Raw genomic sequence first — 14,440 nt, 5'->3', positions numbered from 1 at the left:
AATGCATACAACAAATTTTTTGCTCGCTCTAAGGACAGGATATCGTTGACTAGCCATACTTCAGTACTGTGGTAATTTGGGGCAAATCTTGTTCAGTACAGTTTGTGGTTCAAAGATGACATGCTATATTCGAATGAGAAACGCAATACTAGACAATCGATTGCATCAGACCGTATCGTCTCATTGTTTGTCACGCATTATAACACTCATGCTCAGCTAAATTAAGGAGCTACCTTTGGTAGTATTTTGTACGTGGCTGCAGTGAAAGGCCTCAACGTTCTTGTAGATGATCACTGTTTATGTGATTTTAATCCTTTGTTCTCCGTTGAAACTTGTTTCCAATTAACCAATTTGTCCAGAGATAAAGTCAATAACTATGGCTATGAAGGGACGAAACAAAAGATTGACCTTTTCTTTGTGATATCTGAGCTTGGAGGTGACTCTAATTTGCATAAAAAAGAAAGCCTCATCTGAGGTGAAATCCCAGACGAAATATTCGAAAGAGGTATTCCGGGTAAACAACAGCAGACCAAACTTCTTCAGTACCAGGTACCTCCATAGTGTACGCAGATATCTGGGTAAAAGATTTGTGATTTTTCCTATGCAAGTATTTTGTAGGTGGGTCGGCTTTCATTATATCACTATCACAAAATACCGCAATATCTCTTACAGCCAACATGTTGTTCAGGGTCACGGACAATGTTACGGAAAATTGTATTACATTTGCAGGTCTAATCATAGCTGACAGTTCAAGCAGATCTTGAAGTTTCTGCCGTTTAATCCCTAGTATAGGTTAGCGAATTGCAGAGCGAAGTGAAACTTATTCAGTTCGGTGACAATTCAGTCAATTTTCACAGCGACAAGGAGAAGATGGCCAGCGGTGTTTCTTCAAGCAGTTCCCTGAGGTCGCTACTGGTGGCATTGGTTGTCGTCGCTATTATTGCGGTGGTGGCTCTTGTTCTGGCAACCATGAGTTTTACTCAACAACCTAAGACGGACAATAATGTTATTAATGGTGATGCAGGTCAACAAACCGAACGTAGGTTAACGTTTGCTTTCAGTTCATCACCCGATAGTCTGTATTAATAATTGGCTGAATAATTTAGTGTTTTAGACAAAATAGTTCAGGAATAGAATCGATATTTAAAAGCGAGTGCAAGGTGTAGGTCAGAATACGTCTGATGACACTGTAATATACCAGACACAGTGATTGTTAAGGTGAGGATCGCAGAAAGTACACTTTTGAGTGTAAGCATTATAATCAAACCATAATTTGTTTTTGATTATAGTAGCATTTTCAGGATATTTTGTCTTATCTCGACAACTGTTAACCGTGATATTGGGACGAGGTGAGAAACCCCGTTGAGCTTTATGTCCATGTCATAGTGCTCAGAAAAAAATCAGTTCTCTTGTGGTACCGACTCAAACTGTTGCTGACAAGACTTATAGGCTAGGACGGAGAGAAACCCTGCGTCCGCTCTTATTTTCTCATTTACACATGTTAGGAATATATGACTTAAATGATTTGTCCTGAACTGAGATAACAAACAATTATAATTTTAATGCTACAGCGAAAAGAAGAAGAAGAGAAACAAAAATAGCGTCAATGACACTGTAGCTCCCATCCTGGACTATTTAGTGTTTGTTCTCTGGTCAGATATTTGAACATGTGTGAAAGGGATAAAGTGCATGAAGTGAAAATACTTAAATGAAATGTACTGGAGACAGTGAAATATGTTTAATGTAATTATTCAGAATATAAAATGGAAAAAATACAGAATTAGATATATCGAATACTGTGATACAACCATTAACTCAACAAGTCATTTACAATGACATAGTCCCCACTTGTAATAGGAGTATTAGTCTTGATGGGGCAGGAAAATGTGGTCATTAAGAAGTATCACTGGAGTGTATATGTTGAGATCAATGGGCACATAGGTCTATGTTGTTGTTCCCAATTTGAAACACATGAGGCATGTCTAAGTTATGGTTCTAAATCGGGAAAAAAGATCAGACCTCTAGCAGTATTGGCCAGCCAAGAAATACATATGCGCATTATAAATGAGGTACAAGATGTGACATCTTAAGGTCTAATATCCTATCAAAATTGGAGGGTATAGAACTTGTGGTTACTGAAATATGCATATATATGTATAATCAAGGTCAAAGGTCACGAGGTCACATGACATTTGAAAAAAAAAATTATATTGCTAATTAATCCCTATATGCCAAAAAATCAGATCTCTAGCTCTATTCGCTTGCCCAGAATTAGATGTGTACATAATTAATGAGGTAAAGCGTGTGTTGTCATAAGGTCTCCCATCCTACTAATACAAAGGACATAGCACTTGTGGTTACTTATTTATTGACATAAACATATATTTTAGGTAAAAGGTCATCGAGGTCACATGACATTTGTCAAAAAATTTCTCTCCTATAGTTATCCCTATATACCAAAAATCAGACATCCAGCTCTATTGGCTCGCTCAGAATGAGATATGCGCATAATTATTGAGGTACAGTATGTGGCGTCATAAGGTGTCCAATCATACCATACATGAAGGCTGTAGCACTTGTGGTTACCGAGTTATGGAAAAATATGTATATTTGAGGTCAAAGGTCACCGAGGTCACGTGACATTTTGTCAAAAACTTGTTTTGCTAAGTTATCTCTATATACCAAAAATCAGACCTCCAGCTCTATTGACTCGCTCTAAATTAGATATGTGCATAATTAATGAGGTACAATATGTGGCGTCATAAGGTGTTTCATCATACCATACATGAAGGCTGTAGCACTTGTGGTTACTGAGTTATGGACAAATATGTATATTTGAGGTCAAAGGTCACCGAGGTCACGTGACATTTTGTCAAAAAAATTGTATTGCTAAGTTATCCCTATATACCAAAAATCAGACCTCTAGCTCTATTGGCTCGCTCAAAATTAGATATGCACATAATTAATGAGGTACAATATGTGGCGTCATAAGGTGTCCCATCATACCATACATGAAGGCTGTAGCACTTGTGGTTACTGAGTTATGGACAAATATGTATATTTGAGGTCAAAGGTCACCGAGGTCACGTGACATTTTGTAAAAAAAAATTGTATTTCTAAGTTATCCCTATATACCAAAAATCAGACCTCTAGCTCTATTGGACCGCTCAAAATTAGATATGCGCATAATTAATGAGGTACAATATGTGGCGTCATAAGGTGTCACATCATACCATACATGAAGGCTGTAGCACTTGTTGTTACTGAGTTATGGACAAATATGTATATTTGAGGTCAAAGGTCACCGAGGTCACGTGACATTTTGTCAAAAAAATTGTATTGCTAAGTTATCCCTATATACCAAAAATCAGACCTCTAGCTCTATTGGCTCGCTCAAAATTAGATATGCGCATAATTAATGAGGTACAATATGTGGCGTCATAAGGTGTCCCATCATACCATACATGAAGGCTGTAGCACTTGTGGTTACTGAGTTATGGACAAATATGTATATTTGAGGTCAAAGGTCACCTAGGTCACGTGACATTTTGTCAAAAAAATTGTTTTGCTAAGTTATCCCTATATACCAAAAATCAGACCTCCAGCTCTATTGGCTCGCTCAAAATTAGATATGCGCATAATTAATGAGGTACAATATGTGGCGTCATAAGGTGTCCCATCATACCATACATGAAGGCTGTAGCACTTGTGGTAGTCTGGTTCCCTGACCCATTTCCCCGGTAGAGGGCGTGGGGAAATATAGGGTCAGGTACCGGCTAATGTAAACATGGACGCTATTGGGTTAAAATAAAACAAGCTGTGATTGGATGAAAGTAACACTTGTAACTTTTTCTCATCTTTCTTGGGTTTCGCACTTTCAGGCTCACTTGACACCAACTTCTTGTTTGTACCACAAAGCTGTGGAGGTAGAAAGAAAGACTTTCTACCTCCATGATTTAGCCACTGTGACTTAGCACACCTCTTATACTTTTAGATCGTCGACATGATGCCTGGCATTTTTCACAAAATTTGGACACCATTCTGTCCATCGAAATCAATCGTCGTTCACAGTTCCAACAAAGTTTGCTTTCAATTAGCTGTGATATTGCAGCAGTACTTGTGGCGTGTATCGAACGTGCTCGGGTCATTGGGGTCACGCCACAGTCGGCGATGACCTCAATGACCCTAGCGCGTTCGATACACGCAACAAGTACTGCTGCGATATCACAGCCAGCCTTCAATCACCTCTATTTCCCCGTACTTCTGGATAAATCCTTTCAGTTTATGTTTCCGTCTTGTGTGCCAATGTTTTTGGTTCGGATACCAGTGTTCGAACATAATTCTGATCCAGTCGAATTTTGACCGGCGTTTTCATGGTAGCAGCCATATTTGTTGTAGCATGTTCTGTCAGGTGACTAACCTCCGCCATCTTGAACAAAATTCTGTTCAAGATGGCTACCCGGTACCTGACCCCATATTTCCCCACGCCCTCTACCGGGGAAATGGGTCAGGGAACCAGACTACACTTGTGGTTACTGATTTATCGACAAATATGTATATTTGAGGTCAAAGGTCACCGAGGTCACGTGACATTTTGTCAAAAAATTGTTTTGCTAAGTTATCCCTATATACCAAAAATCAGACCTCTAGCTCTATTGGCTCGCTCAAAATTAGATATGTGCATAATTAATGAGGTACAATATGTGGCGTCACAAGCTGTCCCATCATACCATATATGAAGGGTGGTAGCACTTGTGGTTACTGAGTTATGGACAAATATGTATATTTGAGATCAAAGGTCATGAAGGTCACATGACATTTTGTCAAAATATCCGAGATATCTGCGTGAACGGATGGACTCACGGATGGACGAACAGACGGACATGACCCAATCTATAAGCTCACTGGACTTCATCCGTGGGGACTAAAAATTGTGTCACTGCATCCTTTTTGCAATATGAATACGATGAGAAACTAAATTTTTATTTTTCGTGGCCTTATACATGGGAGTCTATGGAGATCTGCCTTATACATGGGAGTCTATGGACGTGTAAACTAAAAATATGCAAATTTCACCACGATTTGCCCAAATTTGGGAAAGGTCACTCCTATGCACTTCCATACCAAGTTTCAAATCAATCGGACTTGTGGTTTCAGAGCAGGAGATTTTTTGACCAAAAATGGGAGAAAATTACAAAAAAATTCATGAAAAATAGCAAGTCCAGATACTGACCCAAGATGTGCACATCATTTCATGTCAGCCCAAAGTACTTACATGCTAATTTTTCATGTAATCTGCTCAGTGGTTATTGAGTTTTTTCAATTTTGACTGTTTTTACATTTTTTCACTTAATTTGCATATTTTTGGCAATGACAACTTCATTTGAACAAAATCTCATCTACAGCCCATCATCCATGTACACACCAATATCAAGATGAAATGTACAGCGTTTTGGAGTTTTTGATGTTGACATACAGACATACAGACATACAGACACACAGACATACAGACATACATACATACAGACATTTCCCTAGCCTATAAGAATAGCTTCCATTGCCATATATACATATGGCTATGGGAGCTAACAAGAGACAGAGAATATATCTGGACTTTCGCCATTGGACATGATGGAACACGTCTTGAATACTTGTAAGCAATTACCTATGCAGGGAGTACAAATATAACGAATGTTATTTCAGAAAATAAGATTGCTCCAAGAATTTCAACAAAGAAATGCAGCATTCAAGTGCCAAACACCAAGTTCACATCGTTCTCAAAATACTCGATTACATTGAAACTCCGTAAAACTTATGTTCTACCATTTACTGACAAACAAATTACAAATTGTCATTCTACCTTGTGCAGCTTGTTATATCGATATCTCCTGATTTCAGTTCACGGTTGTGGGGGTTTTAGTTCGTGAAATGCAACACATGGAACATGAAGCAACCTGAGATACAGGCGTTATTTTCATAACCACAGTTGGTTGTAGCTGAAATGAGTATCTGCAATTCACCTTAGACATGCTTTGTGTCATTGAAATATTTACGACGGATGTATCGGTGAATGATTCTATGAATGAGAGCTTTAGTGACGACAGCTTGATGCAGTATTGCACATTGCTATGACTATGATTGAACTCATAGAAGATTGAATTTGTCGAAGAATTGTGATTTCCATAGTACTGTATTCATTTACTGTTTGATGTTATACATCACGTGGTCAACCCCTCTTTCAGCAAGAATGTGGAAACTAATATCAGCAAGAAATTTCTTCAACTTGTTGACAAACACTTTCCAAAGGGGTCTTAATTTCACAAGATCTTCAATAGGAACACAATTAAAGTGAGTTACGCTGTATGAAGAATGTTGCAAGTACCGGTATAACCATAGGGAACTGCACCAAAGTCCGCCCCCAGGGGTAGGGGTGTCTTGTCTCAGGACAACGTTCTTCTTGCTATGGTTTATTAGTCCCCACGGACACCATCCAGGGGGGACTTATAGGTTTGGTCATGTCCGTGCGTGTGTGCGTGCGTACGTCCGTGTGTGCGTCCGTCCGTCCGTCCGTTCACGCAGATATCTCAGAGATGCAAAGAGCGATTTTATTCAAACTTGGTACAAGGATTACTTCATATGTCATACATATGCACATTGATTTGTTTTGTGATACGATCCAATATGGCAGCCAGGCGGCCATTTTATTACGATTTTTTCATGTACAGAGCCATAACTCAGACATGTTTCACCGATTTTATTCAAAGTTGGTACAAGGACATTAACCTATGTCATACATATGCACGTCGAATTGTTTTGTGATACGATCCAATATGGCCGCCAGGCGGCCATTTTATTGCGATTTTCATGTACAGAGCCATAACTCAGACATGATTCAACCGATTTTATTCAAAGTTGGTGCAAGGACATTGACCAATGTCATAGATATGCACGTCAATTTGTTTTGTGATACAATCCAATATGGCTGCCGTGTGGCCATTTTGTTACAATTTTTTCATGTACAGAGCCATAACTCAGGCATATCTCAACCGATTTTATTCAAAGTTGGTACAAGGACATTGACCTATGTCATACATATGCACGTCAATTTGTTTTTTGATACGATCCAATATGGCCACCAGGCGGCCATTTTATTATGATTTTTTCATGTACAGAGCCATAACTCAGACATATATCCACCACTATCATTCAAAGTTGGTACAAGGACATTGACCTATTTCATACATATGCTCGTCAATTTGTTTCACGTCATGTAGCAGTATCATGTCAATTATTGAAGTTTCGAAATTAGGCTGATTGTCAAGAAATACTGCATCAAATTTCATGAAACTTTGTACAGATGTTAAGCTCACATTGCTTTAACAGTGAAAAAGACATTTATCAGTGTCGTTTTAATAATTTGTAATTGCATATGTAATGAACTTTCCTAATTAGAGTGATATATCCACAAATACAACGTCAAATTTGATGAAACTTGATACAGATGTTGATCTCATATTGTTGTAAATACTGCATCAAACTTTGTGAATATGGTACAGGTGATAATCTGTTAGTGTTAGGTTAGTAGGCAAAAATGTTTTGCAATGATTGCAGGGTTTTCTCTCGACTGCGCAATTGCGCAAATTGCGCATTTCGAGTCATTGTCTGCCCTCAAAAAGACACTGACTGCGCGAAAATCGCGCACAGAACACAGCAAGCAAAGACTTCCACATATACTGACATATGAGGGTGACCAAAGCACAGAGTACAGCGAACTGTGTGTATCAATGATGGAAGTTGGGAAAATTCGGACCGAATCGTATCCGAGGGAACATATATGTCAAATCCTGAGTCGGGGAAACTTGTAGGTGACAATTAGACAGAAGATAGACACCGGCAGAGCACATCAAAAGCTGACAAATGTCATCATGTCGGTGTTTATGCGTATGTGCTGCATACGACAAATACGACACAACTGAACTGGGTGACGATCGTAATTATATCGAGGAAGTGCTTCCTTGGAAGGCAAAATTCACAACAAAAGTGACTGCTCCTTTAAATGTCAAGTCTGCCCCCTAATTTTGATGAATGGGGCAGAAAGTGCCCCTTTCAATGAACATGCAGAGAAAACACTGGATAAATATCCTGTCTATTAATTCTTAGTTGGCTCATGTAATGACCTTTAGGATGGTGGCCTACATTGGTTTTATGTTTCATCAGCATGGAACTCATTCTTGGCCATTGAGCGCCATCTGTATCAAAGTATTTTTATCACAGACCTAATTAATGAAGAGGACTCTATCCTCTCTGAGGACTTGTAATCAAAGTACCCACTAACAAGTGGGGACTGTGTCATCAACGATGACTTGTTTTATTTATTGCCAATAAAGAGTTATACTACCAACCTTTCTTTGCAGCTTTGGTGTCTTTGTCTTATGTTAGCACTGGTTTTGTAACGATTTCTTTTTTCGTTTTACGTCCTTTGACAATCTTTAGCGAAGTTTTGTCACTGTGTTGCGTCTAGTATCTTACCAGTTTGATTGCCTAATTCGCCAAGGCAAGCAAAGATTGTAGTAATTTAGTCTATTATCTGATGAGTTTGAGTGCCTAATTTGCCAAAGTAAGCAAGGGTAAATTACTAATCTGTGGACGCTGTCACCAGATTATCACCGGATTAACTTTGACAAAGTCAACAACGAATCAAGGTATCTTGTGTTATACCTTGCTGGTGCGTTCGTTGTTGACTTTGTCAAAGTTAATCCGGTGATAATCTGGTGACAGCGTCCACAGATTAGTAATTTACCCTTGCTTACTTTGGCGAATTAGGCACTCAAACTCATCAGATAATAGACGCAGTATGTTGATAAAACGTTTACGCAAGATTGTCAAGGGCAGTGCTAAGTTAAGACCAAAATACCAAAGGTTGGTAGAATATATCTTTATTAGTAATACAATGAAACACCTACCCACCCCTGGGGACGGACAAATAGGCACCCCCTGTGGTATAACTAAATCGCATACTAAGAGGGTAATCGCCGGAGATCAGCGTAAGGATCAATCAACTGGTTGTAATTGCCAGGACAAGTCTACATGCCCCTTGGGTAACTGTCAAGTCAAAGGCGTGGTGTACAAGGCCAAATTATCAACGATGGACAACATGGAATAGTTTTACATCAGCCTCACCGATAACACCTTCAAGACGTGTTTCACTAAACCCATGCAATCATTCTGTAGCAAGAAATACAATAACAGTACGGAACTGTCAAAGTTTGTATGGTTTCAAAATGTTGCCACCAAAACAAATTTAATTTAAGACATTTTAAAACTACCTACAAATAGAATGGTAAGTCCGAAACATATAATTAAGAGTGTAGGGCTAGGAATCCTTTCACTTCTATCTAAAGGATGCATGAAACTTATGACAGACATTATTACTTTGTACTTGGAAGTAATTTGTGTTATTACTTATAACGCTCTGCTTTCCGCATCAAGCACTGTAAATTCCCACGAGGACATCTGTTTACTTATATATATAATATATATATATAATATATATATATATATATATATATATATATATATATATATATATATATAATATATAATATAATATATATATATATATATATATATATATATATATATATATATATATATATATATATATATATAATGTAATGTTTTGTTTCAGAGATGAAGACCTACGGCCTCGCGGATTCAACGTTGACGTAGTGAATGCAGGTTAGCCTGTTACTTACAGTTCTTTACGGCACTCAGCTCCGATCTCCAAATAAAGGGAGGGCGTCGTCAGAATTGTGCTCAAAGGTCTATGGATCGCATGCGATCAATGTGAACAATGTATCTAAGATACGTCAGCCATTGATGAATAATGAAAGTTAAAACATGTTTGTCATGATGTAGTTCGTAAAATTTTAATGTTGCAACTATGTCGATGTGATACATCTAGATATGGCCCATGAAATACATTGCGCAGTTCGGCCAATCCTCTCGTTAAAAATGACGATGAAATAAAATCTTAATCGTCGTTTCATGTGTCGCTGCAATGTTATATGAATCCAAAAGGATAATTATCTAATACTGAAAGTATTGCGCTTAACTGAAAAGAAATCCTACTTTATTGCAGTGTGCAAAGTGGCAGACAAAGATTGCCGTATTGTCTTCGATTTGTATCAGCATTGTTGGCAATCGCGGGCAGGACGATTGTCACATGCAGGTTTTGGAATTCTGAGCAGATGGTACGATGCCTGTACAGGTTTGTTTATTTCCAAGTTTCAAACTTTAATATCCCGTTAAAGTTTTAAAGTTACATTTGATTTTCGTTGAATCCCATATTTTTCACGGCTTCTTCTGAGCGATTACTGAGCAATATTACCAGTTTTTTTAATCACAACTTTACTAAGCAGTTTGATTTTCCCTGCCTAGTTTTGCATAGAAGGGGAAAAATTGACTTTTTTCATCGAATCCACTATTATTACATATATAGTTGGCAAATGATATATCTTTGAAACATTTTTCGTTAACTCGTAAAAGTCTGTGAGCTTAAATGAGTCCTTGTACTAATATTACATGACAAGCTATGACAGAAACATAGAAGCCCTCATAGTTAATATATATCTCTTCTTCGGCATGATAGGTTGGTTCGCAACACTGGAGCGAATCCATTCTGTTGGTTTTACCGACCCCTTTACCAAACCATTTAAAGCTGCCTTCTATGTAAAAACGGGAAATCCAAGAAACTTTAATTGGACAGATCTCCAGAATTGGAAAATAGCTATCTTTGACGGTTGGGCCTCAAATGAATACTGTATTCAGAGAAACTCCGATAAAATACAGGTCAGTTTTGAACTATCATGATATAGTCTGACCAGTCATGATCGCTTTAGTGCCCGGATGTTAGAAATCTTAGGGTGTTTTCTTAAAGCGGTCATCAAAAATCGTTTGCAAGTGTACATTTAAGTGTGTCTGGGTTATTGTACCCGCTCTGCTCTGTCTTTTTTCGTAGTTCGTCTCTCTGAAAATTTTTCTTTCTCGGATAGGTTGTTGCTAAAGGTTAGGCCCTTTTTCCATTCGACAATGTTGGAAAATGTTCACGATCAATGAGCATGAAGGATGCATCTCTTCTAATCATGGCAACACATTTATCATTTACATAATATCTCTTCAATTGTTATCTAGAACTAGAACTCTTAGTGTTTGAAATACCTTGTGGATTGTAATTGTATGCTTTAAACTTCAGAATGCGGATTTGTCGGAAGAGCAAATTGTTTACCATACCAGTAGAGATTCAATCTCAAGTGCTATCAATAATGAAGAGGTAAGATTACTAGAGCTTCTACAGAATCACGTAAGCCAGATAAGCCTTACCAGTACAGGTAAAGATAATTCAATCTACTCTAGGTTAATGGACTATGTACAGCTTTGAATAATTGAAATGAGGACTGAAGTGGAACAAACAGTGGTTTAGATATCGTTACGGAACTGTCCTCCACTTGTTTTGTTTTTTTTGAGAGAGAGTGTGTGTGTGTGAGCATGCATGTTTTGTGTGTGTGTGTGTGTGTGTGTGTGTGTGTGTGCAACAGACTATCGGAGCAGGGACAGATACTGCCCACCATTTTGATGTTAATTTACATTGTAGGTAGATGCAGCATTTGTCAATGTCAATATGTTCACCCAGAATGAAGTAGAAAAAGTGTCTGATGAATTTGATAACTGTATGTTGACCGGTGGTTCAATGATGATGTGGAAAGATAGCACTCTTGCTAGCTGGTGGAATCCAGCATTTGCACGATTGAAAGAAACTGGCCAGTACAGGAGAATCTGTGAGTCGGCGGACGATAACCATGGTAAGTCAAAAACCATTAGAGACAGTGTTGATAGACTGTCAGTAGTATAAATATCAGTTTATTGTTTATTTATTGATTTATCTTTATTCATCTGTTTATTTATTTACTCTCATGTTTTCACAATGATATTTGCCTTACCGCCTTGAAATAAACTCTTGATTTGATTAGATTTATTCTTAAACCGCATAATATACACAGGACTGTAGTGAACACATAGAGAATTAAATGGAATGTGAGTTGATGTACATAATGGAAAACGTACAACGCAATTTACCCTTGGTAGGAGTAACCAGGATATCGCTTTTCTTTCCATAATCTTGTCTTCTTCCTCCTCAGGTCACATGCCTGGAACAGTGTTGTGTGTTGATTAAACTACACTCAATCAATGTGGAGAAGATAACCAAACAACTACTCAACGCCTTATTTTGTGTTTAGACATTAAAAATTTTAAATACGTATAAATGCAGACTGTATTTTGTAGAATTGTATTTACTCATAGACCATAGAGCATTTTCTCCACAGCCTATGATTTGGTTAAGGAATTTAATTCACGAGGTTCTTCATAACAAATGAACAAGACAGAGGTTTTATGCTATCAAATCAACGTTATCATAATATTGGCACTGTTCAACTTCTTCTCAAAGTGATGGAAACATAATGCTGACAAGTTAATTTATCATTCCACGACACCATATATAAAAATACTACTATGTGATTGAAATCATACAACTGTCTGTAAAATCATGGTACAGGAGGTTACAAAGAAGTACATGTTGGACTTTGTAAGTTTGCTAATAGACGTCAGTGGTAGAATCCCTTGAATGATCCATTCAGCCAAAGCTTTGTCCGCAAGAGTCGACAAAATCATTACAGCACTTAAGTATCTAAGATGTCGGGCTACTTTTTGACAAGACGAGAATAATTTTGCCATTCATGTAAATGTGAAGTTCAAGATCAGAGCGATTTTCTTCTAATTAAATGTAATGCATTATCTTGTATATAATTGTATTCTCAAAATCAGTGGTATATCTTTCAAAGCCCCAACAGTTTAGCATCTGATATAGTCAGGATTTTTTTTTATTTTGTAAAGTTGTTAGTACCATCTAAAAGAAAAGAAAATTAGTTCATTTTTTACAACATAGTGTGAAACTATTGCCCCATAAAGGTTTCAATAAGATACAATCATTACACACTTACATCTTTGCAATGATGTCATCTTACTTCCTTTATTTATGATTCACGGTGGGCAAAGGGTAAAAAGTTCTATTTACAAAGTAGCTCACAAGTTTAGATACATATCAAAATATAAAAGCGGATAAACAAAACCTGCACAAGCACAGAATTACCACAAAAAACATTGATGTAAAGAAGTTCGCAAAAGTGCACCTATTCTGACAAATGAATAAAAGGTTGATTTTAGTAACCAGATATGAACTGTAAATGCTCACGTGTTTCATTTATAGTGCAGTTATGTGTAAATTTGAACCTTTGCCACATGTTTGCAACTTCATTGAAAGTATTATGATCAACATAATGAACAATATTCACCACAGATTAACTCTATAGGTCATTAAGTATTCAAATATGCAATTCGCTGAAATAAAAATAATTAATTTCTTTGACTGCTTTCATTGCATCACCACTTTACATAGCAAGCGTAATTGCCTTTGGTTAAGTCCTTCAAACTATATTGCAAACTTTGAAAGCTCATTAGATATGCAAACTATAAATTGGCTGACATGAAATCTTAGGTGCGAAATGACTTCCAATATTGGTATAACCTTGTATAATCATCAATGTACATAGCATGTTATGCCCACTTTGGTCAAATAAATCCAAGTATATATGCCTAATTAGGAAAGTTCATTACTAATAAATACACAAATTAGGAATTGGCTGAAGCAAAAATGCTTAATGCCTTTCAATAATGTTAGCCTACATAATAGTATCTTTAATGTACATAGCAAGTTTCATCAATTTTGGTCATGTAAATTCAAATATACATCCCTAATTTCAAAAATTCATTAAATATGCAAATGAGTTCTTGCCATTTACAAACTAAATCTATGTACCAAATTTGATTCTGATCTGATGAGCCGTTTTTGAGATATTGAGTACACAGACAGACAGACACACAGACAGACAGACATCGCTGCGACATATGTGAGCAAAAAATGATACATAAAATCACCAAACATGTTTACTTATTATACCAAAACCACAGCTGCGATGTCAAAAAATAACGAGAAAAGTTGGTAAGAGAAAAGTTCAGGTTGTGTATTTACGCAATAAAGCACACCCAGCGACGGTATACCACGAGATTTTGACCAGTTCACAAGAATTCTGACATGAAACGTCAAAAAAGGACTTTTGCTCGTGCCGAGAGCTCTCGCGTGTGCCAGCCGTGGTATATCGCGAATATACCATGGTTCTTTTCGCGTCTCGACCAATCAGATCGCTGTATTTGTGCTATCAATATACTGGTATGATATAATAAAAGATATATTTGGATAAAATATTGGAAGAAGCATGTCAACCTAAACCTGAATCGAAAGTAGAGATAGCTAATGGGATGACGA

General features: G+C 37.3%; 1 protein-coding gene across 1 annotated transcript; it reads left to right on the top strand.

Annotated features, from left to right (window-relative positions):
• Nucleotides 1–316: 316 nt before the first annotated feature.
• On the top strand, nt 317–13,289 carry LOC139120810 (uncharacterized). Its single transcript, XM_070685378.1, has 10 exons — nt 317–618; nt 788–1,039; nt 1,572–1,595; nt 5,590–5,653; nt 9,689–9,738; nt 10,142–10,270; nt 10,652–10,851; nt 11,255–11,332; nt 11,654–11,861; nt 12,198–13,289. Exons 2-10 carry the CDS (start codon nt 871–873, stop codon nt 12,230–12,232), a joined length of 957 nt encoding a protein of 318 aa, XP_070541479.1. The 5' UTR covers nt 317–618; nt 788–870; the 3' UTR covers nt 12,233–13,289.
• The last annotated feature ends 1,151 nt before the right edge of the window (nt 13,290–14,440 follow it).

Source organism: Ptychodera flava, chromosome 20, assembly GCF_041260155.1.
Source record: "Ptychodera flava strain L36383 chromosome 20, AS_Pfla_20210202, whole genome shotgun sequence".
Taxonomy (NCBI): domain Eukaryota; kingdom Metazoa; phylum Hemichordata; class Enteropneusta; family Ptychoderidae; genus Ptychodera; species Ptychodera flava.
Note: the sequence above shows the minus strand (reverse complement) of the source record. Positions and strands in the feature narration are given on the sequence as shown.

Coding starts and splice junctions, on each gene's coding strand:
- LOC139120810 (XM_070685378.1), top strand. CDS start 871: ATGGCCAGCGGTGTTTCTTCAAGCAGTTCCCTGAGGTCGCTACTGGTG. Junction 10,271..10,651: donor ATGGTACGATGCCTGTACAG/GTTTGTTTATTT, acceptor TCGGCATGATAG/GTTGGTTCGCAACACTGGAG. Junction 10,852..11,254: donor GAAACTCCGATAAAATACAG/GTCAGTTTTGAA, acceptor TTTAAACTTCAG/AATGCGGATTTGTCGGAAGA.